General features: G+C 36.9%; 1 protein-coding gene across 5 annotated transcripts in view; it reads right to left on the bottom strand.

Moving 5' to 3' along the window:
• LOC134793111 (Ca(2+)/calmodulin-responsive adenylate cyclase-like) overlaps positions 1-27634 on the bottom strand; it is a 163956-nt gene that overhangs the window by 72698 nt on the left and 63624 nt on the right. For all 5 annotated transcript variants that reach the window (XM_063764636.1, XM_063764638.1, XM_063764640.1 and 2 more), the window contains exons 6-7: positions 10013-10124; positions 1705-1832 (exon numbers count right to left, since the gene is read on the bottom strand). In XM_063764636.1, the coding sequence (XP_063620706.1) occupies positions 1705-1832; positions 10013-10124 (240 nt within the window). The remainder of the gene's footprint in view (positions 1-1704; positions 1833-10012; positions 10125-27634) is intronic.

Below are 27634 nucleotides of genomic sequence, written 5' to 3'. Positions count from 1 at the left end.
ACCTAGCCGTTTATCATTCAGGTGCGACATATTTTTAACTCTTAAAGGGAAAACTCCTAACCCGGCGCATGAACACCTAAATTTAAAGCTAGACCGCAATAGGGTAGGTATTAGGGCGTTTTCAGAAATAAATATCAAAAACCCGATTCTCACAGATCCCGGTATTTTTGGGTTTTTTCAAGTCAGAATCACTAGCATATTCAATTCTGATGATAAAATAAAATGTCCCAAAAATTTGTATGAAAATTGTACATTCCACTACGTCACGCACATACAAGTGAATTTTTTTTCATACTAAAACGTGACGTAATGGAAAGGACATTTTGGGACATCTTTTTTTAATGGTGGGATGGAGAATGCTGTCGATTCTGAGTAGAATGAGCCCAAGAACGTCCAGATGTAAAAGAATCAGGTTTTCAATATTTATTTCTGAAAACGCCCATTAACCACTCTAACTAGTCAAATCAGCTAGTTTTATGAAATATTTATTACTTTGTACTACAGTTATGGTAAAATTCCATTTCTAACCGCAGCTGCACTACCAGTACTGAACGCGTCGCTGTCATTGTCAATTTCCATAGTAAAATTGACAGTATTGCAGCTGCAGTTAGAAATGGAATGTCACCATTACTTAGTTTGAGAAACGAAGACGGTGACAACAAATGAATCCATATTCCATACGCTTTTAATGATTTTTTCTGTTTATTTTGAAATAAATGAAAGTAAAAAACATTCATTCAACTACAAGAAACAACCATATTTAGAAATATGTCTATTAAATTTATTGCATTTTAACGACTGTTTAAATGATTTGAATGATATCAAAATATTTAGAACACGGAGTAGTTTAAACGACGCAGTGGGCTCGGTGGCCTATTAACCTTCAGCGGTTCAGACCACCCTGGTCTGGTATATTTAGCTCCTTTGATGAAGACGCACGAGCGAGCTTCAGCCTATTGCACCGCTCTCAACCGTGACCTGCTGATTATTTATAAAATATTAAGATTTGACCTAGAGCGATCTAGTGGTTACCGTAACGATTAGTCGTGTCAATAGTGATGTAATATGTTTTTAATGATTTTGCGGTAGGTAAGATTCCCACTAATACGCACGTACATTAGTTTGAGGCTGAATAACTACGACATCTCTCTGCAAATGTTAATAGTAGGGGACTTAATTTTATACAAAAAGGCGAATTCCACGCAATCAAGCTAGCCTTTGTGAGCGCGCAGTAAAGTATCTATAAGGCTATAGTTTATTGTCGTCACTGTCATCCGCTCCTGCACTTGACGTGCGCCTGACAGTTTCATAAATATTCGTTTACGTCGATACCGCCTGTTTAATTTTATACCACATCTAATACAAAAGCTTCACAAGTAATGGGTCCCATGTAAGAGAAATAAAATTTTAATTTTTATGTTTACTTACAATCAGACATGTACTCGTAAAAGTGGTATCTTGAGAACACTTAAGCGTAATCTAAAAACTCAATTACTTAGTTGAGAAGTTTTGCTAAAAAATTCAACAAAAATAACTAGAAACATGGCAAAAACATAAAAAGATCACATGATCTTGACATAAGCCCCATCTCGACGGTGCAGCGCGAGCGAGTGACCACGACACGTAATTAGTATCAGTCGCCCAGAATCTTGATGCAGAGATTGGTCGTTCTAAAACCATACTAGTGCAAAATAGGGTTCTTACGCGATAGCGTCGATCATGTCGAGCCCCATCTCGACGGTGCACCGTGCGTGGTCGGAGCGCGGCTCGGGCAGCCCGGACACGCAGTAGTAGCAGTCACCCAGGATCTTGATGCGGAGGCAGTGGTTGTCCTAAAACAAAAATTAACGATATAACATGCAACCTGGGTGTAACTGGGTAGGCACAAAATCTTACGATATAAAATAACTAGGTATGGCCGCCAGCATGTTTCAGGGTGTAATACTGACTACTGACTGCTTTAGTAGAGGGCCGAAACATAAAACGTCATACATAAATGCCTGGCTGTCGACACAAATTGTGTCGCGCCGCGTTAACGATCTGAAAATGGCCCACTTTTCAATTGTTGCAAAGGTATAATTAAGCTAGTTAAAACTGACACGTTAGTACAATTACAACAAACTGTAGGCGAGGAGTGGACTCCTGGTGAAAGTTGTCATCATATGACAAATAAAAAGATTAAAATCAAACAGTAGGTGACAAGTTACTAGTTTATGTTAACCTGGAATTTAGTTTGGTTCTATTAATTGTCTACGCGATTTAGTTAACGTAGGAATCCTAAAGCCATTTTTTCCGAATATTATAAACCTAAGTGTTGCAATGTATGCTTAAAGTTAATACGAAAGAAGTTTTCGCAGCACCAATATTTTTAATACTACCTAACGAGATATTTAACTACTGTTATACTGTTAAAACAATACAATACACATAGAACATTATGTTGATTTGAAACAATGCCATTCGACAGGTCATCAGGTCAGGACCGTAAACGAATACGCAGAATTTGGTTACTCAAATTGCAAATTGTAATCAATGCAAGTAATATTGAATTATAAAAATCATAACTTCTCTATAGCTGCAACAATGTGCCTTACAACTAATATGCAAATGCGTTTTGATGCAAATAACTTTTATTCTGTATCAGGTTAATTTTTTGAAGTGAAAACTTCTTTAGCGGCGCTGGGCACTTTTTGAGGTGGGGAAAAAATGATAAACTCGAGACAGCGTAACGCGATCACGTGACCGTAACGTTTAGATGGCCACTCATTTAGATGGCATTTAAATCAATAAAGAAAAACTCAATGACATTACATGAAAAAGGTTCTAATCTTGTACGGGTTGAAATACGAGGATCTCCCAGTTACATTCTAACTTTATATCACTCAAATATAATTCAATAAAGCTACATCTTGATGAAATCTCTAATAAAAGTGAACTCTAGTACTGGTGAATAAAACTCAAAATATCATGACCAAATATATTTAGATGCGAGGTCTGCAAGGTAACTTTACAATTTCTATTCGAATTTTAAACAATTAACGCTACAAATTTGAATTTCGAATTTTAAACAAGCTCACTGACCAGCAAATTTGGAACTAAAGTGTTTTAATAGAAAGGATGATATACATTAGTGCTGCAGACATTTTGGACTAGTAATTGAGTTTTCACTTCTGTCGGCACTCCCGGAGTGCAACCCGTTGTTTTTTTATGTGTCTTTTCATTTTAATAAAGAAATAGCCAATCGCGCAGGCTCGACTTTGTGAGTGACACCGCTGAACTAGCACCATTCTTAGTACCCGTAAAGCCCGTCTTTATAAATATATAAGTCCTGAAAGTAATGTGTGTAAGTTAATGGTCCTGGGCTCGAATTCCGGTAAGGGCATTTATTTATGTGACGAGCACAGATATTTGTAGTCATGGATGTTTTGTATGTAAGTACATATTTAAGTACCTAATATTTATATATTAAGTATATTTATCATTGTTTGTGAGTACCCACAACACAAGCTTTCTTGAGCTTATCGTGGGACTTAGTCAATTTGTGTAATAATAATAATGTCCTTATAATATTTATTTATTTTATTAATAAGTCAATGAGCCATATGCATCACGTCCCCGACGCAAATTGTAATCCTGCCGGAATGTCCCTGATGCATTATTTCGCTTTAGACACAAACGTCTGTTAAGTATGTAACACTTGCCATGGCAGACAACCTGTACGTTAAGACGAAACGGGAGCTGAGCTAAAAGTCAATTTTGAGATTTCAAGCTGAATATACCCGTCGCTCTGACGGGGCGTGAGAGACTGTATTTGTGTGTGTAATGCACGCACACAGATGCGTACGCTTGCACCCGCGCGCGCCTCATTGCCGACAATTTGCAATGTTATTTTTCGTGCGTTACTGCCACGAGGCGTTCACTTATTACTTACTGTGTTGCGATTGAATTTTTTGACCCGGCTTACGTTTACGGAACTCGATAATCTTTCTACTACTGTGACTTGGCTTTGTTTACTTGACTTTGCTGATCAGCTTATTGTTTTGGACTCCGTGAGTTGTGGTTACCTATTGGACCGCACGCAATTCATCTACCTTTATTCAAGTAATTAAGCGTAATTAGCCGAAACCTTTATAAGAGTGTAATTCATAAGAAGTACATAAGATATAATTTATGTACTGGTTTGCTGTTAGCTTTTAATTGTATCACTTTACATATATGTTACTCAAATAACTAACACGGTTACACTGTTGTAAGAACATTATTTTTCAGGTAGGCCTTATTACCTCCTAGTACCTTAGTAGTACTAGTACTACTACGGAAATTGATTCAAAGACTCAAGACTGACTTAAGTGGCAGTAGGGTGTAGGGTTTTTTCTAGGCTTAATGAGTTCGCTGAAGCTTATTTTTTATACTTAGCGCACAGAACCACTAGTTTAACAGTATCAGCTCTAACCACATGTCACCATTTTGTCCTTTACGTAACAAGCTCAGGGGCCCAGAATATCCGATGTACCTATCAAATCAAGGTTCTGTACCAAATAAGGCCCGGTTATTATAGTTCGTTATTTTTTAGCATTAGAAAGAAGGTAAACAATCATGACGTGTCTTTTTATTAATAATTATTGAAAAACGCTTTCAAAAATTAGTTTATATTACTTATGAAAGCAAAAGAATATAAAAAAGTATATGATTAATACATACATACATACATACATACCACGGATTTCCACTTGCTACGATCCTGACATACCACTTTCGCTTCCTTCACATTCATAACATTCCTCATACACGCTCGCCGGTTTAGGGTGCTCTTGCTCATTAATATGATTAATATGATTTATAATTCTAACATATTTGCTATGACTTATTTTTCAATGGTAATTTTTAATAAGACATGTCAAAATCTGTTACCTTAATGCAAAAACTAGGGTTCCGTACATAAGTCCGACTCACGCTTGACTGCACATTTCTAATAGGTTTTCCTGTCATCTATAGGTAAAGAACTATTTTGTGTATTTTTCAATATTTTAGACCCAGTAGTTTCGGAGATAAAAGGGGGTGAATGGTAATTTTTTGGCTGTTTTCTTAAATAACTTCGAACCTATGTATTTTAAAATTATAAAAAAAACATTTCCATCTTTAGGTCACTAATTTACATATGTGTACCAAATTTCAACTTAATTGGTCCAGTAGTTTCCGAGAAAATAGGCTGTGACAGACGGACAGACAGACAGACGCACGAGTGATCCTATAAGGGTTCCGTTTTTTCCTTTTGAGGTACGGAACCCTAAAAACGAACTTTAAGCGTGCTAACTTTCAAAATTTCATTTTTTATAAGATAGTATAAGTAGATGGGCAAAAATTTTGCGTCCATGTCCACCAGTGAGTAAGTGATTGAGATACCTAAACATTTAACTTTATAATGTAAAATGATATAATTTACTAACCTACTCGTTTAATTTCAGGTAGGTTGAATAAGGAACCAAGTAACCATGGGGAGGAGCAGTATTAACTAACATTTTCTTTTTGGGTCTTCAGAGTGTATCGTTTCCTTTTTTTTGCACATATTACACTTAAATATATATTCTCTGTGTAAACCCTTACGTCTTTCAATGACAAAGGCAAGATCAGCAAATGTACAATTTGTATGATCGTGCCTGATATTTGAGATCACAGAAAATAAATATTTTAAATCCACTATTCTGCGACCTTCTAAAATTTTGTTTTATCATGATTCATGATCAAAAAGCTCGGATTCAATAGTCATATCAAACGTCGATTATGCAGTTGATGATGAGCTTGCATTTTCTACCATTGGTGCTGCAAATGCATCAACCGGTGGCGATAAACTTTGCCCTCTTGTAAAACAAATTACTATTGTGATTGTGTCCAGCAAAAGGCCAAAATTCGGTTTACTTTCCTGTTTAAAATATTACTAATTTATTCATATTTCAGATTAGGTACATAGGTAACTGTCTGAATGTTACAATGCCAGCTGGCAAATTCTATCACATTTGTTTGTTTGGTAGTCATGGTAACATTCACTTACATTGATATCCTTATTAAGATCTGTATCTTATTATCCAGACCTTAAAATATTGCCACCGTTGCCCTTTAAAAAAATACTGTTTAAATAATTGGCTACTCAAACAATGCTTCTATAGTATAAATAATGACTACACAAAAATGGGTAGTATTGTATATAATGCACGAAATAAGGCCCGATTCTTAAGCGGGTTTAAATTTTGAGGCCATGTCCGCTAATACTATAGACAAAATATCAAGTTTAATAAACACAAAAAAAAAAACATTGATGGGCCTTATTTTATAATTTAGGCCTTACTTTGTAATTTAAAGTAGAGTTAGGCCAAGAAAAATCTATAGCGATTTTGATAGAACACGCAGTGCAAGTATTATTTCAAACGTCGCTTCTATGAAATTATGACATATAAATAACACTTGCACTGCGTGTGCTATCAAAATTGCTGTAGACTTTTCTTGGTCTGACTCTAAAATATTCTTTATTACACCACAAACATAAAAACAAATTTAAAAAAAACCGGCGAAGTGCAAGTCGGACTCGCACACGAAGGGTTCCGTACCATTATTTATAAAAACGGTCACCCATCCAAGTACTGACCCCGCCCGACGTTGCTTAACTTCGGTCAAAAATCACGTTTGTTGTATGGGAGGCCCCACTAAAATTTTTATTTTATCCTGTTTTTAGTATTTGTTGTTATAGCGGCAACAGAAATAAATCATCTGTGAAAATTTCAACTGTCTAGCTATCACGGTTCGTGAGATACAGCCTGGTGACAGACGGACGGACGGACAGCGGAATCTTAGTAATAGGGTCCCGTGTTTTACCCTTTGGGTACGGAACCCTAAAACCGATTTACAATGTAGATAAAGGTAGCAACAGGCGGTCTTATCGCTGTTAGTTCTTATTCTTCGTTTGTTTAGCATTAGAGTGAAGGTGACGTGTCTTTTTTAAGCATGCAATCGTATAATTATTTAGCTTTTTTTGTAATAGTTATGTACTTAGTGGTTAATATTAGTATTTACTATTTTTTTTTTCAATAATGCTTAAAAACGAAGTATAGACATGACAACCAAATATTAACGCCATTGTAGGGCAGGATATACGGAACATGAATCATTAGTACTGTCACGCTCCGTGATTGTTGAGCCATTTAGGGTTCTAGCTAAATTGGACATTCTATAGAGCACGAGTAAGTATGGAACAACCAATTCAGCTAGGACCCTAAATTGCTCGACAATTACGAAGCGTGCCTGTAGGTACCTAAAAATTTTGTTAATATTTTTGATTTTGATTTCTAATTTGAAATATTAGAATCAAAAAGTTCATAATAGATTGTATATCATAACTACAAAAATGTGTTCCCTACTCTCAACCCAAAACCCCTTGTATCTTAGGATCTAGATATTTTCACACAAGACGGTTTATCGATAACTTCTTACATCACTAGATTATCGACATTAAATGTCGACTATTGCCCATCACTTTTCTGGCTGTGTACGTATTTAGAAACTTGACTCCGCCCCTAAAATTAGTGCGATAGGGACAACTGCAGCTGAGGCGAAAAATCCTGCGTAAAAATGACAAAAATCGAGGTTTCGTAGTCCTCTTTTTCCTCCCCCAAAACTTAACCAATCGTAACCAAATTTGGAAATCTAAATGATTATGAAATTATCTGTGTCGGACCGTTTTGCTTTTTTGGCTAATTGATATCAGTTTTGAATACCACGCCTCTCATTGCGGCATAGTCTATTAGGCCATTTTGGCCGTTTTTGAAGGGCTCTAGCGCCTTAAAAAACAAAAATATCAAAAAAAGCAAAACGGTCCGACACAGATATTGACAATATTAATCTGTGTTGAAAAAATCATTGCTCTAGCTTCAAAAACCACGGAGGAAAACGAGGACTACGTTTGTATGGAGGAATGACCACTCCTGTTGGCTCTTAACACAGTTCTAATTTCGCTGTAGAGACTAGCTCCGTGATAAATAGTCCCCGGAGGCAGCATTACCACTCTCTCGGGAAACTCAACCGTGTCCTGTCTATCCCCTGACCACTAGAGCGGAAAACTTTGCCAAGTAACGAGGTTAGCACAATCATGCTTCGTTGTTATTTACTTTTACATGTATCGTCCTGGAATAATGTTGCTTTTGTGATTTATATTAGTCGCCTTACCTTTGAAATCAAAGTTTGTCTATTGACTAAAAGTTGAAGTTATGAACTAAGTTTGATCTATTTCCATGAATAAGATTGTCAGTCCGCAACATTCCGCATAATACTAATATCAATGAGACTAATTGCTTAATGAATGATCCCGATGATGATGCGATATTTATATAACGTGTAAATTGAGAAATTAAGTACATGAAGTAAGGAAATGTTGCTCGTGGCTAGTACATATGACTTACATTATTCAGCTCGCAGAGTATGATTAGGTATAGGTACACGTTGAAGAATCAAAATCTGTATGCATAGCACCATAGCAGTCTGCTAAATTTCAGCGTCTTATTTTATTGAATGTTTCTGAAAGTCTTAAAGGACATTATACATCTATCTCTCGGCCCTCGACTTTATTCGCGTCTGGCGTGCTTACGATTGCGTAGTTAAAATGTATTTTTAATCATCCCTTGAAAACCCGTCCGTTCTCGTGAACGGCCCTAACGCCTATAATTGTAAATATCGTAAAAAGGACCGAATAATACCTACACGCCATATGTATATTTTACCTACATGATTAAAACTAGATTTATTTTGATATTAGGTACACGTAAACGTAAAATTGTGGAAATCATGCATTCTGTTTAAAGCAGAAATATTTATGGGGCAACATGCCATCAGCCAATCAAAACGTGTACGTTATTTACGAAGGCGCCTACAATGTATAGTATTCGCCGTACAAAATTCATGAGCCGCGCGGCGGTGTCGACGAGTACCTCGAATGCTCTCTTGTTGTAATGATTGGATTTTCATATTTCCGGCAGCTGGTATTTCTAAAGTAATTCAATGCTATTCTGTACACGGGTATTCGAAAGTGTGAACCTTGATATTCTTTCTCGAACCTGGTTCAATTTTTCTGATGGATGTTGCGTTCGATTTAATACTCGATTTCCTAATGGATTCGCGGTGTTCATATCAGCGTTGTACGATGTCAGATGAAATTGTGGTTGAAGGTTTAGACTAAACGACATTTCCCTTATTACTCGCAAAAATAAATTAACAATGCCATGCCAATGTCGCGTTAATAAAACCAGTACGGATATGATGGACAATGTGGTCTACTTGCCAGCGTGACAAAGACAGTGACCATCTCTTTCAATCGCGCGGTGTTAAAATATCATACGCATCTTTATTAGGGTCCGCCTAAGCTGACTCTGCAACGACTTAGACAGAATAAAGTCATCGTACTCGCATTTCATAAAAAAAACGTTTATGATGACATTTCCACACTTGCAAGCAACCATGCATAGTTAGCTTGGTCTCACTCTAAGTGTTTTCTATATGTAATTCTTATTAAAATAATATCTCATGAATTGTTTATGCTTTATAAGACTAAAGCATTTGAAAGCGTTAATATTCTCGGTATAAAATATATGAGCTTCGTGAACACAAACTGTTTTAATAAAACCACGGTATAAAGCTTACTGGTTTAGCTGTTAAATTGAACGACATCTATCTACCGAAGTTTTAATGCTAAGAACCTACCTAATTATCAAAAACATCCTGCCGGAATATACGGTGCGATGGATGAATGGAGAGTTATTTAGTTTATTCTCCACGTTTCCACCTCGCCAGTGGGTTTAGCAAATAACGTTCCGCCCGATTCGAACTTTAAGATAGGTCAATTAATAGATCTAGAAAGGATATGGATTAGATGTGTCAGTGTCAAAAGTGACGTTTTTGTTTGGAAAATCTTCACATTTGACACTGATATATCTAATCCACATCGTTTCTAGGCAAGTTGTTGGTGACTTACGCTGGCTAGCTGGTCGAACCGGCCGAAGAGTTCGTTGAGCAGCCGCACGAGCTCCTGCGCGCTGCACTGCGATGCGAGAACCGTGAAGCCCACGATGTCCGCAAACAGTATACTGCAACAAACATTACTTCATGTAACGAACCGTTTATACAAGATGTAGTGCATCATTATTATCTTTCGTATTTTCACGGAAACGCACGAATGTGTCTTGCTCTTTGACAAATACGAACGTTTTCGAGAAAATACGAAGGAAAACAAATTAAGCACTACGTCTGTGCCTACGACTTGACGGGCGACACGAATTGCCAGGGAGCTAATGTCAGTGTTCAAACAAACTTTAATGCGAAGATTCTTTTGATTAAGTGATATAGTAAATGGTTTTATTTTTTAAATTAAAGGCGTGTTTAGTTTTACTTCGTAATATTTACTCCCATAAAGTACACCATAAATCCATGCTACGAGAAACAACGATCGGCTGAAGGGGAAATGCCTTTTCTTCGCAGTTAAAAACTTCCAACTTTTAACAGTTGCTACCAACGACGGCAACGACGTCCCAATTTATTACGGTATCATTTATAACGGTTAGGCAAATTTATTTCATCTGTAGCCGTGCTATTAAAACACGCGGATCAGAGCGGACAGCTTGGTAATTTAATGACAAAAAATGGCTCTAATACAATGTCGAATAAGGTTAAAATTCGCAGTCCCGGCGGTCCTTTGTTGCTTTGACAACACACCTGACCTTTGGCTTTCATACAGTTTGTACAGTGAGCTCGCCATACACTTTTACGGCTGATGGTACAATCGCGAATAGCTTTTGCAATTCTTACAATCAGGCACCTCCATTGTTTAGGCCTCTTTGATCCTTTTTACTCTCCAACATTAACAGGAGCGTTATTAACAATAGGCACCTCGCTCCCTTCATCTTTGTTCTCTATAAACACGAAACGTTGTTACAAACTTCTGGTGCGTTTATTTCAATCGCGTACCGCAACATAAAAGCATAATTCTGTTTCAGTCGGTTCACGATACGTTAATGTTGTGAAAAGCTATATTATAATCCTCTTATGTCCGGGGTTGCGAGCGTCAAAGTGGTTTCGTATATAATCCGCAATGAAAAGATTCCAGCATTGCCGAAGCCGTGGCGTGATGCGTGATGATACGCTCATATTATCGTACATAAGCATTATTCTCTTCAAAGGACTACGCTGTGTTTAATCAAATTGTTGCGTAGTAAGCTCGATAAAGTTTGCTCGACAGGTAGCCTTTGTAGTGTTACTCAAGCCGCCGGAACAAGCTTCAAATTGACGTGCACCGTGTACAGTGAGCGTCAAATAGTAGGTAGCATCCAAAGTATTCAAATCTTCGAGCAACACCGGCTTCCGACACATCGGAAGGGAGGGGCCCAAGCGATATCTCACCGTACAAATCTTTCTGCCATTTTTCGCGGGGGGAAAGGTGCACACAGTCGCACTTCTCACACACTTACATACAAAATCCAATCTGTAATGACGACACAAATACATAGAAAATGACACACGTCAAAGACAAATCTTGCAAACCTCGATCTCTTTTTGTGTACGGACGAGTGACAAGTGTCACAACACGCACACTAACACATTTTCGTTGAAGTATGTTATTGTATTCTGAGAGATGAGAAGTCGGATTTGTCGCTCGACCGATCCGCAATTTGTACTGAGCGAGCAAAATCGATAAATCCAACAATTACATGAGACTAAAATATAATAATTGTGTTTGAATGTAATTAAACGTATGATATGTAAAAAAAAATATTACATGTGAAATGTAACACTTTCTTTTTGTGAATTTGATGTCCCCGACCTCTTTTTATAACAAAAAACCGAGCAAACAGGCATTTTTGTGCAGCAGTGTTCACGCGCGCGTCTGGACTCGGTCTAGTGAAAAATCCAAGTGCAACTAGTTTTATTACCCGCGCTAGATTAGATTGACGCGCTAATCTTGTACCTCGGCAGAGGGGAAATAGAGCGAATGCCGCCTCCCTTCCGTGTTGCTCGAAGATTCAAATAGTTCGGTACGCCATACAATACTATTTAATATTTGAATTTTGAATACATACTTTGGATGCTACCTACTATATGACGTTTGACTGTACATATTTACTTTATGAGAGCCTGTAAACCTATTGGTGGCGTGGTGACAGACATAATCGGGGCGGATAAGCTAGAGGTCATTAAATAAGTAAATTTTGATGTCTATTTTTAAAACTGTATGACAAGACGCTAAATTATAACAGGTAAGCTGATATTGGTGTTAAATTAAAAATACGAATAGAAACGGCGTCGGACAAAACGTATAGAAGTAATCAAAACGAACAGCATGCCACAAATCGTAACAAGCAGTTGGTCTTCTATCGTAAGAGCGGTTTCGCACTACGTCCGATCCGAATCCGATCCGAACCCGTGAAAATATGGTCCGTAGTAGCCGTAGAAATAATTCTATGGTAAGTTACGCACTAGATCCGATCTCCGTCATCCGATTTCTTTCCGTCATTCACCGTGTGGGGTGCGTAACTTACCATAGAAATAGTTCTACGGCTACTACGGACCATATTTTCACGGGTTCGGATCGGATTCGGATCGGACGTAATGCGAAACCGCTCTAATTATTATATGACGTGGCGAGTCATGGTATCTAAATTTTGGATTGCTTATTGCGGGCAACTCACTAACAGTAGGCAGATATGTATCGCCGAAAAAAACTGTTCATAATCGACCGAGCAACAACAATTGCTCGGAGACACGCAAAAACTCATTTACGTAATATGAGTTCGTTGCTTCCCACCAGTTATTCTGAGATATATTCAAAAGTGAGTGGAAAGTCCAAGACAACTACGCTATTCGCGTGGCAAATTAAATTGTTCCACCATCAGCTTGATTGTCAAATAGCGAGACGTACCTATAAAAGATTTGGCTACGTGCGGCATTAGGTATGTAAATGTAATTAAACTTTACCTGCCAGTTGCTATTGACGCAAGAGAAACATTTAAAAACAAAACTCATAGTTAGCGAACTTTTCGTAGGCGTGTTTAGTTTTACAATTCAACTACCTCTAGTTTCTGGAGCATAAAACTTGTAACTACTTCATTGTATGCTTCGTTAAACTACATAGTTTACATTTCATTTTAAGCTATATTCCTAGATTTTAGATTAAAGTAGGTAGTTGTTCTACGAGAGAATAAATTTAAGGACAGGGTTGATACCTAAATCCTTTAAAATAGAGATTTAAGAAACTATTTGTTGTATGCATTACAAGCTATCTTCCATCGTGTGCCGTTACGGCTACAAAATATGTACACCAATTGCACCCAGACAGCAGTCAGACAGTCAGACAATCCTATCAGCGGAATATCCGTTTAGGCTAACCGGATCACAGAGGCAACACCGACTCCGTGACGTCACCCACCGCACCCTTTAGGCGACCACACTAGCCGTCCACGGAAAGGTACCTAATTGCATTAGAATAATAAGATACTGAAAGCAGGCTTACTGACCTGTCATGGAAACAACACCCATTTGTTATTATTAACTCGCTGTGGAAAATTTACCTTTATGATGCGTTGGCATGAAACAATTTGTAGACAACAGTTATGGTTACACATCGTCAGTGGCGGATTTGCCCTAAGGCCCAGTAGGCCCGGTAGGGCGGCAAGATATTAGGGCCGGCAAATTGTGACAAAAAATTAGCTGATGATTACAAGAAATAACTCAAAATGTAGTCAATATGATGGGTGCTGTGAAAGGGGCGGCTACAGTTCCTGGGGCCTAGGGCGGCAAAAACTGCAAATCGGCCACTGCATATCGTCTCTACTGTCTGAACTTCGATTGTAAGCATCTTTCAGTTTAGGTAGGTGTGTTTATATGAAACTTGAGGGTGAAATAAATATGTCTCAGTTCTCAATAAAAAGCCTACAAAAAAGGTATCAGGAGCTAATCCGGTTCGTATTACAGTAAAATTTTCTTTGTGTTCCAAATCCTGACTAAAGAATTCCTTGCTCAATATACCTCTTGAAGGAAATCGTGAAATTCTTATTTGCGGTGGCGGTCGGTTATGTCAGTTATGTGGGCTCCAGTACCTACCTATAACATTTTTTAAGTATATTTTGAGATAGAACAATAAAAAACAAGACTACATAATCTTTATATGTTTATAATTATATACCGATCATCGCAGTATCTTTTCTAACGTAGCTACTGCTGAAAATAAAGTCATTTTTAACACATATTATATTCATGCGTTCACCACTAGTTGACTAAATCAGTGTGTAGCATTGATGAGGTGTCTGTAGAACTCGATCGCGATTGGTTTATATATTTTCAGAAAATCGAGCAACAAATCCTAAGAAAAGTATGCATAAATAGTTTGACACTGCGCCACTCATCGGGTGGCCCAATATTTTGTACTACAGTCGGTAGTCGGGACTACTAGTTCAAGTAAGTAACTACTTTAATATTTCAAAATACATAAATATTGAACATTAGCTTTAACGTAAACACGAAATACGTACATGTAATGAATATTTTATGAGTGTCTGCTGTTTTTATCTATAATCGACGTTTTCAGATTACATACTGACAATAAAATGACTGTTTTCTTGAAATGTCGGTCACAAACATACCAAAAGGTTTTCCAGGTGTTTTGGTAGGGCAAAAACATACATCTCAAATTAGTCAAATTGGTTTTATATTTTCTACACCCACTCACCCAACTGTGACACACGCATGGAATGTCAACATTGGTTAGTTAATTGCATTTTAATGAAGCTTTTAGTTCATTCAATTAGTGGGTGCACTTATATCGGCAGTTTTATATTACAATTAAATATGGTGTTGTCAACATTGATTTCATAACAATAATATGTTTTATTTAATAATACCTACTAAGAGCTTATATTATACCTTTCGGAATACGTCGCAAATACGGTCTCTAGTCTATCTATTTAAATACCCGATTTGGTCGAACCAGTCACATTTTTGAGATATGGCAGATAGCCAGAGATAGAGTTGCTCGGGTTTACTCACTTTACCTTGAGGACCATATGCGTCGCAGATGGACGTAACGTAACAGTACACGACTATTGAAACTATGAGCCTCAGTATTTGTCTATCTTTGGCATACAGTTTTTTCTGTTTCCATTCCGCGTGTTAATGAAAAAAAACCGGACAAGTGCGAGTCGGACTCGCCCGACGAGGGTTCCGTACATTTTTAGAATTTGTTTTTATAGCGGCAACAGAAATACATCATCTGTGAAAATTTCAACTGTCTAGCTATCACGGTTCATGATATACTACAGCCTTGTGACAGACAGACGGACAGTGGAGTTTTAGTAGTAGGGTCCCGTTTTTACCCTTTGGGTACGGAACCCTAAAAAAACGACGCTATGCATATTTTCAAAACAGAAGTGATTGCTAACCTGAAATTTGTAATTCTATTACATATATCAAATCGAAGAACTATACTTCTTCGGTCAAAAATATAAGGTACTAAGTAGGTATCCTTAGCTTGTGTATTAGCACTTGGACAAACCTGTCCACTAGTGTCCGACCGAAACATGTTTTTTTGCCGAAACCGAAACCGAAACCGAATGTTCGGCTTTGGCTCTAGTTTCGGCCGAAACCGAAACCGAAACCGAACCTTTTGTAGACTTGTTAAAATCGTTGAAAAAATGTCATAAAACCGCTTTTACACCCATATTATGGGGCTGTCAACACCCAATGTCCTTGAAATTGATGTTACTTAAGCAGTTTTTTAAGAAAATTACTAGAGTTAGACCAAGATAATTCTGCAACAATTTTGATAACACACGCAGTGCAAGTGTTATTTTAAACGTCAAAACTTCTATGAAATTATGAGTTATGACGTATAAATAACATTTGCACTAGTTGCACTGCGTATGCTATCAAAATAATTGCATAATTTTCTTAGTCTAACTCTATTCATTCACCATCAGTCAAGCTAACATGTAGATACAGGGTCAACCAAAAACGCGAGCGCAGCGAGCGCGAAATTTTTTGCCAAAATATCGCAAGGCCGGGTACCGATCTTCACCTGGGCCTAAAAGTCCGAAGTGTCCCAGTGAGGCGAACTTTCATGAAAAGTCAAAGCCGCGCTTCAGGCTTCAGGATAAGTAGTTGAGCACAGACTCCAACCAATGTCCATTGTATTAAAAAGCGAGATATATTTCCTTGAGCGCTGGTGGCCTAGCGGTAAGGTCGCAGGTATAAACCCCAGCTCGTACCAATGAGTTTTTCGGAACTTATAGGTATACGAAATATCATTTGATATTTACTATTTGCTTTTCGGTGAAGGAAAAACATCGCGAGGGAGCCGGACTAGTCTCAATAAGGCCTAGTTTACTCTCTGGGTTCGAAGGTCAGTCTGATGGCAGTCGCTTTCGTAAAAACTAGTGCCTATGCCAATTCTTGGGATTAGTTGTCAATTGGACCCCAGGCTCCCATGAGCCGTGGCAAAAATTCCGGGATTACGCGAGGAAGATGATGAGTTTTCTTATTATTCCTTTGCCCAGGCCCAGTAACATGCGACAGTGCTATCTCATTAACTCTGATACAATTAGACAGTGTGCACGTTATAGGTATTAACAGCCTCTTAATACTGCGTCTAGTGGCGCCCTCATTAGTGGAATTGTGTTTTGATAATAAACCAATTAATTACTGTACCTATACATGAATCAGTATATGTAGGTACATATTAATATTGTTGTCCTACTTATTCCCCAACTTTTGGTCTTTGTCACATAGTTTAGTTTCATAGTACGAAGTACCATTTCGTAAGTTTCGGCCCGGCCGAAAGGTTCGGCCGTTTTTTGGCCGAAACCGAAACTACAGCCGAAACATGATTTTTTGGCCGAAACTGGCCGAAACCGAAACCGAAACCGAACCTTCGGTCGGACACTACTGTCCACTTCTAAACAAGCTTGTGATGGATTAGCCTGCCTAGTAATATGATGAACAAAGGGCGGCACGTCAGTCACATCGATTGGACGCGCCTAATGGCCAGTGGAGGGCTTCCCTCCCCGATAATAAGACGTGACAGTCGTTTCGGCTGAGGGTTGCCTGTCTGGCCTGCCGGACGTGGCTGCCATCTTCTGACTATCGACTATATTAATTTATGGATAAGCCACACTGCCGCCAACCTCTGTTCCAACCTTGACTTCGTGCCGGAAGCACTTGATTGACATGTTATTATCGATGAATATAAAAATGCCTTATTATTCAGCGTTGAGGTCTATACATTTTATCTAGTTGACAAGAAAACCTTTTTCTTTCCGTCTTATGCAAATAGCGGGTCCCCGGATGAAACAACCCGTTATTATCCTGACATTGTAGCGGTCCAGTTCTCATGAAATATTAACTGAATAAAAGAAAGCCTTATTTTCAACACAAACTTTATGTACAAATATAAGTAACGATAGAAACATGCTCATCGCTTTTAATGTGATATATCATTAAAGTTTGACGGTTGTGACACAATCGAATATATGGCTCTATTAATCACAATAGCCATGCCTTGATTTATGAGGCTGACTTAGCATACTACTACCCACAATTAAAAGTATCATAAGTGATAGTAAAGTTTATTCGGATAGCACAAACTAACAACTTCCTCGTGGTGTACTTATAACAAATCCTATGTAATATTAAGAGATATGGTTTATTGCAAAATAAAGTAGCAATGTTAAATGTAACAACCGACTTCAGAATTAATATTTATGGTTATTTTGCCGTAATCGGTAATCTAGGTAAGGAGTACGCTTGGTATAGTTTGCCCGATACTAGTTAGTGAGATTAAGCAAGTGATTATCATTGGCTGCGCTATTAAACGCAAACGAGGATAAGAAACCTGTTTGTCGTGTACACAACGCATAGAGAAAAAGGCGTAGGTGGGTACTCGAGGTGTAATTATTCATGGAAAACTAAAACGAAATATTTTCTTTCTCATACCTTATTTTAATCAGGAATTCGTACCGAATTGCCAATAAAATAGTAGTTTTCGATATAAGTGCGAGAAGTATGTCATTTTGCACGAGTACCGAGGTCTAGACTCGGGACGAGTGAAAATGACACTTCCGCACGTGTGTCGAACAACGTTTTTTAATACAATTGCGAAAAAACTACAATGAAATAAAAAGCACAGTAGTTAAAAGAGACAGTTTTATTTATTTTTTAGTCCAATTACGAAAATAATACCGTTGTATTAGGTATTATTTGTTGCCAAGTACTGATGATCCGGAGCTTCGTTGATGAATTTTTCAATATCATCTGCCGTCAGTACTTTAGATTTTTTTGCTTGATATCCTTGCGACTTTCTCTTCAAAAATGCAGTCAATTGTGTGTAATTACCTATATTTACATGACTTGACTTTATCATTGATTTTAACATTGAGTATTTTGACCACATAGTTGGTGCCTGATATTTTTCAGATAATTCAAGAAAGTACGCCAACAATTCGTTTTCCGAGAATGATACGGTTTGCTCTTCTCGTTTCCAGTTGACGAAATGTTCATAGGCAGCAATGTATAATGCTTTCGCTTTTTTCCGGTAACATACTGTCACTTGCAACGGATGCCTTTGCTTTGATATCTGGTGGCGTTAAATAAACTCCAAAATCGTCTGAATCACTCATTTTTATTTAATAACTTATGATACGTTCGTGGCAATTACAAACATAAATCACATATATAAATATTGAATAAAAAAGGCGGGAAGGGAATAAAAAAGTTTTACTTTTAATTGCCATTTTTTTTTCAATGTGGTTTCTGTTGTCAGCATTATGCCAATTGAAGAGAAATTGTATTAATAATTCAGACATATAATTATGTAAAAAAACATGAATCTTTTTTTATTTCTTTATATTGATATATATCTAATTAATTAGAATTACATTTATATTCTTAAGTGCAGTGTACGAAAGACAGCTTCATTCAATCGCGCGTTGTTCAAGTAATACTATTGGGTCTGGCTTAATACTCCTTTATGCCCAATCGCGCGTTGTTCAGGTGGGTCATTTATAAGCGGGTCTCGAATAATACTAATTTATTTAAAAAGTATCAATCAGATTACTTTTTAGCACTAGTGTAAAAAAATCTAACTTTACGCACGATTTGCAGCTACAAAAACTAAACTTTTTGAGCAATTGTATTAAAAACTATTTTTTGTTTCCTTCAGGTTATAATATTTTCGTCATAAATGTGTACGTAATATATTATAGCATCTTCACCAAATGAGTGATACGATCAAATGCTGTTTCTAGTGTTAAAACATTACTCAAGTTTAGTCTACATAACTTCTTTTGTTGTTTATACATACTGTAAGAACAAGTCAAAATAGTTTATTTAACTGTAGGTATAAATTTGGAAACGTTCCAAACACTGCGCAGGTGAAGCATTTCCATTCCAAACGGAATAAATATTTATTAAGCGTTCACATTTCGCAGTGGCACTTCACTTAATCTATGAGCGTATATTACTGTTAGTCATTTCAGTAAACAATCCATACTCCGTATTAAAACTTGAATAATACTTGTAAAAATAAATTGTGTTATCCTATGGTTATCCTTCGGTCTGTTATCAATTATCATTTACACGGTAACAACAGCGTTGTACCAATAAGGATTGAATTGGATATTTTTTATTATAAAATAGCCTTTAACAAACAAAGAACCAAATTCCTAAAACATTCTAACATGCCATAATTGTATGGTCTTCATCAGCAGTTCCACTTCACCATATAGTACTTTCCGTGAGCAAATGCACGAATGTGGCTATAATATTTGAAGGGATCACTCGATTTCTCCAATATGTATCTCATTATGAGATCCGTGATGACCTGATGACAGTGATGACAATGACAAAGTCATGAAATATTTAAATATTTTTTTAAACAAAATTGCGGATTTCTGTATGGAACGGGAAATCGATATGGAGACAGTACCGGACCAAAACTACTTAAAAACAACAGAAGTTAATATGCTCACGATGGACACAATGCACAATGTGGGAGGCACGGATAAGAAAAATTACGAAATGTAACCAGAGGTTCCGTTTGTCATCTGTATAAATATAAATAGATATCAATTAAGTACCAATAGATACCGGTCCCGTAAAACACGTATCTCTACTCCCACTCCCACACAAAATTTGAATGGAATATACATACTTAGTAAAGCAACACCATTAATTTGGGATGCATAATACAAAAAAGACTCGTGGGTAGCGACACATAACTAGTCCTAACTTTCAAATCGTAAAATTATAATATTAGTGGTTGCGTAAATTATTAATAAAACAGTCTCAAAGCGTAAATTTAAGTGTTCATCTAATTTGTTTTAGCTAGGATTCGGTACAGGGAAAAATAGTATTTTAGCCTTGGTATTAAAAGCTGTATTCCTGTCACGCGCCGATACGGAGGCGGCAAGACAGGAACAAAGGATCGTTGCACTTGAGCTGCCGTCGCGCGATGAAGCTTGCAATGAGACGCCGTTGACAGATACGCACAAAGACCGGGAATGAGAAATTGTGCGAAACCAATAATAGTTCGTAGTACGGACTGAGCGCCATGTAAGGGCTCTTCAGGCAAGGAAATTTTTAATTTTTCAAACATGCATAGTACCTAATATTGTCCGTGTGTTTATAAAAGTGGGATTGCCGGTCTCATATTACCAAACGCATTGGCCCGTCCCTTGATATCACTCCGACGGCAATCCCTTATTTCCGGACTTTTATGTTAATAATGTACAGTGAGCTGCGAAATTGCATGGAGAAATTATGAATGAATTCATTGATAAAGTCGCCATGCACGTTTACGGCTGATGGTACAGTCATGCAAACAGGGTGCCTAATTTAGCTTAACAAATCACTAATACTTACTACATATAGATGTACGTACGACCTACTGATGACTGAGCGCTAATGGACCGTAGTATAAACTCAGTGCGTTTGAATATTATTGTATGTACTTACAAAGTAAATAGAACAATAATAGTAAGAACTATTATTCATGTAAGTTATTAAACAGTTACATCTTAACATTAGATCATAAAGGATTAGCGTGCGTAAACCTAATTAATTCATGCCATGGTGGTATTGTTTATGCAGTGACAATAAGGTTTTCCGGTGTATCGTCCCATCGCATCACCTCTAAACAATGTAGTGAACTAGTGAGCAAATAGAGCCGAGGCTAAATACGCGCTATGATTCAGCATGCGTTTGAGAAGACGCAGCACATATCTTTGAATCACACACATCACTCTTGAAATCAGAACGTTGCGTATAATGAATTATTATCCATCACGACAATGCGGATTGACTGTCAGTTTTTTTAGTACCTACTGATACGTCTCAGTACCTATCAGATCTTAGTAGCACCAAGATGGTCCAAAATTCAAGTAACGGTAAATCCATCTCGCGCTTTCGATGTTTCAATTTTCAACATTAAGAAATCGGGCAGGACATGCATGATATCTTTCAAGCTGTCGTTTACTTACCTACCAGTTGTATCAAAAAGATTAGTAAGAAAGCCGGAGCTTATAGGCTCTCTCTTTCCCAATGAGCCAAAGGAAAATTTTGTTAACCGTCTGAAACTTAGGCAAGCCGGTGGGAATCGAGTGCTATGGACGCTTCACCACTGTTACCTACTTGCTCATAGGACGTTGTCGAAGCAAGCGTACTTGTCGGTGTTGTCGGATATTTTGACAAACAATTTATTCCTTAACAACTTTTCTTTCAAGCAATTAAACTGTTTCAAACTCATTTACGACTGCCAAATCCAATGATCGTTAAAGTTGAAATTGTAGATGTTTCATTATTAATTAACGTGATTACATTTGCTCTGTCTCCAACAAATTGTTCAGTGATAGGTGGAACTTGGGCCAGGCCTATGGAACTATCCGCGCGAGCTCGGATTTATACCTACGAATCTGCTACCGTTCACGGTAGAAAAGCAAGCCAGTTGGTTGCCACACGCGCTCACACACACACATCACCGCGCGCCGCACTGACAATTTTTACGATAGTTACAAGCTACGTAATTGCTATTGAATTTCTTTAATTAAACATGTAATGTTTATTACGACAAATGTATATGAATATTTGAAATAGGTAGCAAATTTTTAATTTATTTTGGTAAGTAAATGTTTATTTTAACGACAGTAAGTTAACTTTACATCGGAAAGTACCTACTCTTTTATGCTCTGGTTAACTTATAATTAATTACCCGTATTCATGGGTTCTCTATGATTTTTCTTTATTGTGTAACATTAATCTCTTTCTGGTTTTAAATTACACGAAGGTTTAAAACTAATACTTGCTGGGATCATTGCGCGGTTTATAAAACGGCGTAAATACTGCGGTTACTGCAGAGACATATGACTCCTTTAAATTCACTCCGCTATTTAAGTAGGTATTTATTTATCATTTCTAAGCGTCAGCAACTCTAGCGTTGTGCCGGTGCGCGCAGTGCGGGGAGCGGCGCGCTGAAGGTCACTCCATTGTATTTTTGTGTAGGTATCAAAACGGTAGGTATTTGCGTTTTCTTTGAGAGATTAGTATCTGTTCGTAAGAACTATTATATAATCTGTGCTTGGGCTGTATATTTATAAAGGGCCTCTTATTGTTTATGTTTGCATATAATTTTTACCCGATGGAATCAGTAGCAATTGCGTTCAGTTCTAGTTTGAGAACCGACACTTCCCTGACCTAATAACGTAATAAGTAATTATCACTATAATTCTAGGAGGGATGTATAACTTAAAGGGGATGTCTGTTGACATGTGAACTAAGGAAATAAAAAAAAAGATTTTTTGGAAAACAACATTTTCGAATTTTGCCATTTGCGTCACACCCGCTATTTATCCGCGGGCGATTAGTTGGCAGTTACATCGAGGAAACTTCACAACAACCTGTCAAGTATTACGACTTTCTTGGCAAATGTACGTTTGAAAGCGGCTGCCAATGCCAAGAGTTTTTCAGATTTTTTAAATTGTACTGGGCCTATGGGAACGGAAGGCGTTTGGCGCTGAGGCGATGTTATACATTAGGTGCTTTGTGATTTTGGAAAAATAAAAACAAAACATTTGCTTTTTAGTCCTGGTTCTTAACTAAATTTAATTTTACTATTGACATAACCGTCGGCAGATCTTTCGACGATACAGTCATGATTACGAGGACGACTATGACAACTAATAAGATTTATCGCATTCAACAAACAATGATCTCGTAATTAAGAAAGAACAACTACAAGAGAGTTTTATGGTCTCATTACAAACCCGTATTATTGAAATAAACCATGGGACAAAGAGACGTAAAAATATTAAAAGGCAATCAACGAAGTCTAATTACACCGTTTTTACATTTTACGAGACATAGTACAGTCATTATAGATTTTGACCCGTGAATAATTAGTTCTTGGATTTTTTTTTCGTAGGTCCCTCGGGGGGGTCACTGGGAGTGTAAATTCAAAAAGTAGGCTGAATCAGGCTCCTGCGTATATTCGAAAAACGGTTTTTTTTTTAAAAAGCGGTTTTTCTTCAACAACTCGGCCATTTTTGATTTTACAGTAAAACCGTAAGGACAAAAATTGTAGGAAATTTGATTCTCTACAAGTTAGTCCAGTCATTATATCCAAAAAACCGACCCTTCCCGTGAATAATCAGTTCTTGGATTTTTTTTTCGTACGTCCCTCGGGGGAATCACTGGGAGTGTAAATTCAAAAAGTAGACTGAATCAGAGAACTGTGTATATTCGAAAAACGGTTTTTCTTGAATAACTCGGTCATTTTTGATTTTACAGTAAAACCGTGAGGACAAAAATTTTAGAAAATTTGATTCTCTACAAGTTTGTTTCTCTTCATTTATGCCGTAAAGTTGAAAATAAACGAGATAATGATAATATTTCGAATTTGTCGCTTTTTTAGGTCCTATTCAAAAAATATCGTTTTGGTGCAAAAAAAGTTCGAACAAAAATTGTTCAGAATTTGATTCTCTACAACTTTGTGTCCCTTCATTTATGCCTTAAAGCGTGGAACATAGGAGATAGTGATAATATTTTGAATTTGTCGCGTTTTTCAGGTTTAATTTCTAAAATATCGATTTTGGGGGCAAAAAGGTGAGAACCAAAATTGTTCAGAATTTGATTCTCTACAAGTTTAGTCCTCTTCATTTATGTCGTAAAGTTGAAAATAAACGAGATGTTGAAAATATTTTGAATTAGTTGCTTTTTTCAAATTTTATTTCCAAACTATCGATCCTAGAAGAAAAATTGTGAGGACCAAACTTGTAGAGAATCAAATTTTCTAAAATTTTTGTCCTCACGGTTTTACTGTAAAATGAAAAATGACCGAGTTATTCAAGAAAAACCGTTTTTCGAATATACACAGGACTCTGATTCAGTCTACTTTTTGAATTTACACTCCCAGTGATTCCCCCGAGGGACGTACGAAAAAAAAATCCAAGAACTGATTATTCACGGGAAGGGTCGGTTTTTTTGGATATAATGACTGGACTAACTTGTAGAGAATCAAATTTCCTACAATTTTTGTCCTTACGGTTTTACTGTAAAATCAAAAATAGCCGAGTTATTGAAGAAAACCCGTTTTTTTGGATAAAATCATTTTTCAAATATACGCAGGAGCCTGATAAAGCCTACTTTTTGAATTTACACTCCCAGTGACCCCCCCGAGGGACCTACGAAAAAAAAATCCAAGAACTAATTATTCACGGGTAGGGTCGGTTTTTTGGATATAATGACTGTACTAACATTTTTACGAGAAGAGTGGATCTAACTAACAATGTGCATACTTTTTTACATGATTTCTAGTATAAACAGCACGCAAGCGGTATAGGTACAATTATCCATGAAGTAGAATTAATGAAGTAAAATAAATGCCGGATCATATTTTAGCAGATATTTCGCATCCAACCAGCATATGAGGTTACTTGTACTTGTAAATAATTAACTTAATGTAAGATTAAAGAGAGGGTTACACCAAGCACGATTTACTAATTGATTGAATATTCGTTAGATAAATATGCTCTTAGTAGGTGTACTCCCATTTGAGACTATCGAACCATTCATACAAGCACATTTTAACAAACTTTGTTGCAGTCAACCTGTAGGTAACATAATCTGAAACATTTTATCAGAGCTTCAAAAGGAAACATATAAAATAAAATCACGCCGTTCCAAGATCAATACCCATTAAAGTAAGTAATGGGCGAGCGAAACAACAGCGAAGACAAACAGTGACATTTATTTCAAATTGTGTCTGTGTTATGATACACAAGTCAAGTGTAACAAATGTACCTAATAGTCTGTCAATGGTCTATTTATGAACGATAATTCGACGTTTATCGGATGTTTGGAAGACAGAAAGTCGGGCGGCGACGAGGGTCAATGATCCCTATAAACATATTTGATTTATCCGCAAAGTGTCACATATTCTGGACTAACTTTTATCCAGTTCCGCCACAATGGAAAGAATTATAAATATGTATGTGAAAATCTGTTGCTCTATGGATTAATTACGTTTGTGACCACTATTGGGAACGAAACATAATTCAATTAAACCTACAAAGAAGTTAAAATACCTACCTACATTTGATTTGAAAGCCAAGAACATTGGCAACTCAAATGTATCTAACGGCGTCTCGTATTTATGTGATGCTAAAGATTTAAACCTTCCTATAAAAAAACATGACTTCAATGAAAAAGCATTAGGCAGGCAGGCACTTCGTCATTTAGATAAAAAGTGTAAAAACCGAGCACAAAAAGAAAATAAAACTATTCTCATAGTCATAGCAATAATATTAGCATTTCTGTATTTTTAACAACGTCCGTCACCTCGGAACATATGGGCCGGCTGCTAGATGGAAATCACGAATGCTATGTACCTAATGTATTATGATAGACGCTTGTCGCTGTCGCTTGCCAAACTCACCCAAGGTTCGTTAACATTGCTTCAGCCGGTACCCGGAACAAATAAACGGGCATATTGTGTATACATAGTTTTTGTTCTATTTACAGACGTTAACACGTTGTGTTTATCGCGGTTTTTATTATCTCCCGGTAATGCTAATGTCAAGGTTAAATTCACCCTTCGAGTACAGTGCCAAAGCTGGAATAGCGAAAATTTATCGAAAAGTAACAGGTACTTTATATTTGAGTTTATAACACGTGCGTAAGTCTCTGTAAATGTTTTTTGTTTTTGTCACGCACTCGATGATGGAGAGACATTGGTGAAACAAATGCCCCACAATATCGATGCGGACCTAAACTCAGTTGGTAGGAGGCCTGAACAACAATATAAGCCACAATCCCTTATCTCTGATGATGAAATGGAGTCACAACATGAAATTCAGTTTACCAGTGTGGTAATCTTTAGGAAACGGAAGGGACTTTTTTACGAGTGTGACCCAAACATATCATCCGTTTCCTGTTCATTTCAATCAAGTCAGCTTTGGTGAATCGATATGCATGGAAAATATGCATTAAACAGAACCATCATATTTCCATGAAAGAACAGACGAGTGGTGTTTATCAAGAGACAAGTAATTAGTGGCCGATAAGGGTAATCTTAACTAGCGCATCGCTTACGGTGGCTGCCGCCGATAATGCTGCACAATTAGTTCTGGAAACGGCTGGTAACCTCAATGTTGGGCTGATGGCTTTTGGCGCCATTCCCTTGCTATCGGCACGAAATCACAAGAAATAACATTAATTTAAGCCGCCATATGAGAGGATATGTACCTATAAGCACATAACAACACATTGTGTAGAGGTAACATAAAGTAACTAAGTATTTACCTACATGACGCTTTTAGTGCCAATTTTAAGTTAAAAATCGTATCTTGATACATTTAGTAAGTACCTGTTATGCCAATGACTTATCATTCGTTCAATTTGCCATTTTTTAAATTGTAGGAATAAAAACACGAAATAAATTGTAACAAAAATTATTGGTTTTAATTTAAATATTTACAAAACAATCCAATTACAGTGAAACCTGGATAAGTGAGACTTCAAGGGACGAGCAAATTTGTCTCACTTAAAGAGGTATTCCACTTACCCAGGCTCTCAGTTAGCCAGGTACAAATAAAATTCTGTCTCATTTACTGAGGGTCCCATTATTAGAGGGTGAGAATAGAGGATATTTCAGTTATAGAGGTGATTAATAAGGTATTTTGGAAACTATGTATTATCTTTAAAAATAAATAAGGTACAATAATCCTTGTCCCTAAATATTTTTTAAGTCTGTTTAAATTTTTATTCGAATTTATTTTGAATGATTCTACAAAGGATAGATTTTGTTCAATACAATTTGATACGGACTACATTGCGTCTTAAAACTTAATTAAACGAAAATTATTTTTTGCTTATTCGTGTTACTTATCAATATCTTAGCTTTCGTTTCGATAGTTTTAACTACTTACTCAACTAAATAAAACTTGAAGTCGTTTAGACGCAATTAACCGAAAGCGGAATTTTCGGTTAGACTAAAGTCCAAGATCTTCAATAAAGTCCAGAGGGCAATTCCTATAACATTCTAAAAAACAATGAAGCAAATGTAATC

This window comes from Cydia splendana, chromosome 8 (assembly GCF_910591565.1).
Source record: "Cydia splendana chromosome 8, ilCydSple1.2, whole genome shotgun sequence".
Classification (NCBI taxonomy): domain Eukaryota; kingdom Metazoa; phylum Arthropoda; class Insecta; order Lepidoptera; family Tortricidae; genus Cydia; species Cydia splendana.
This window is presented reverse-complemented; position numbering and strand designations above follow the sequence as displayed.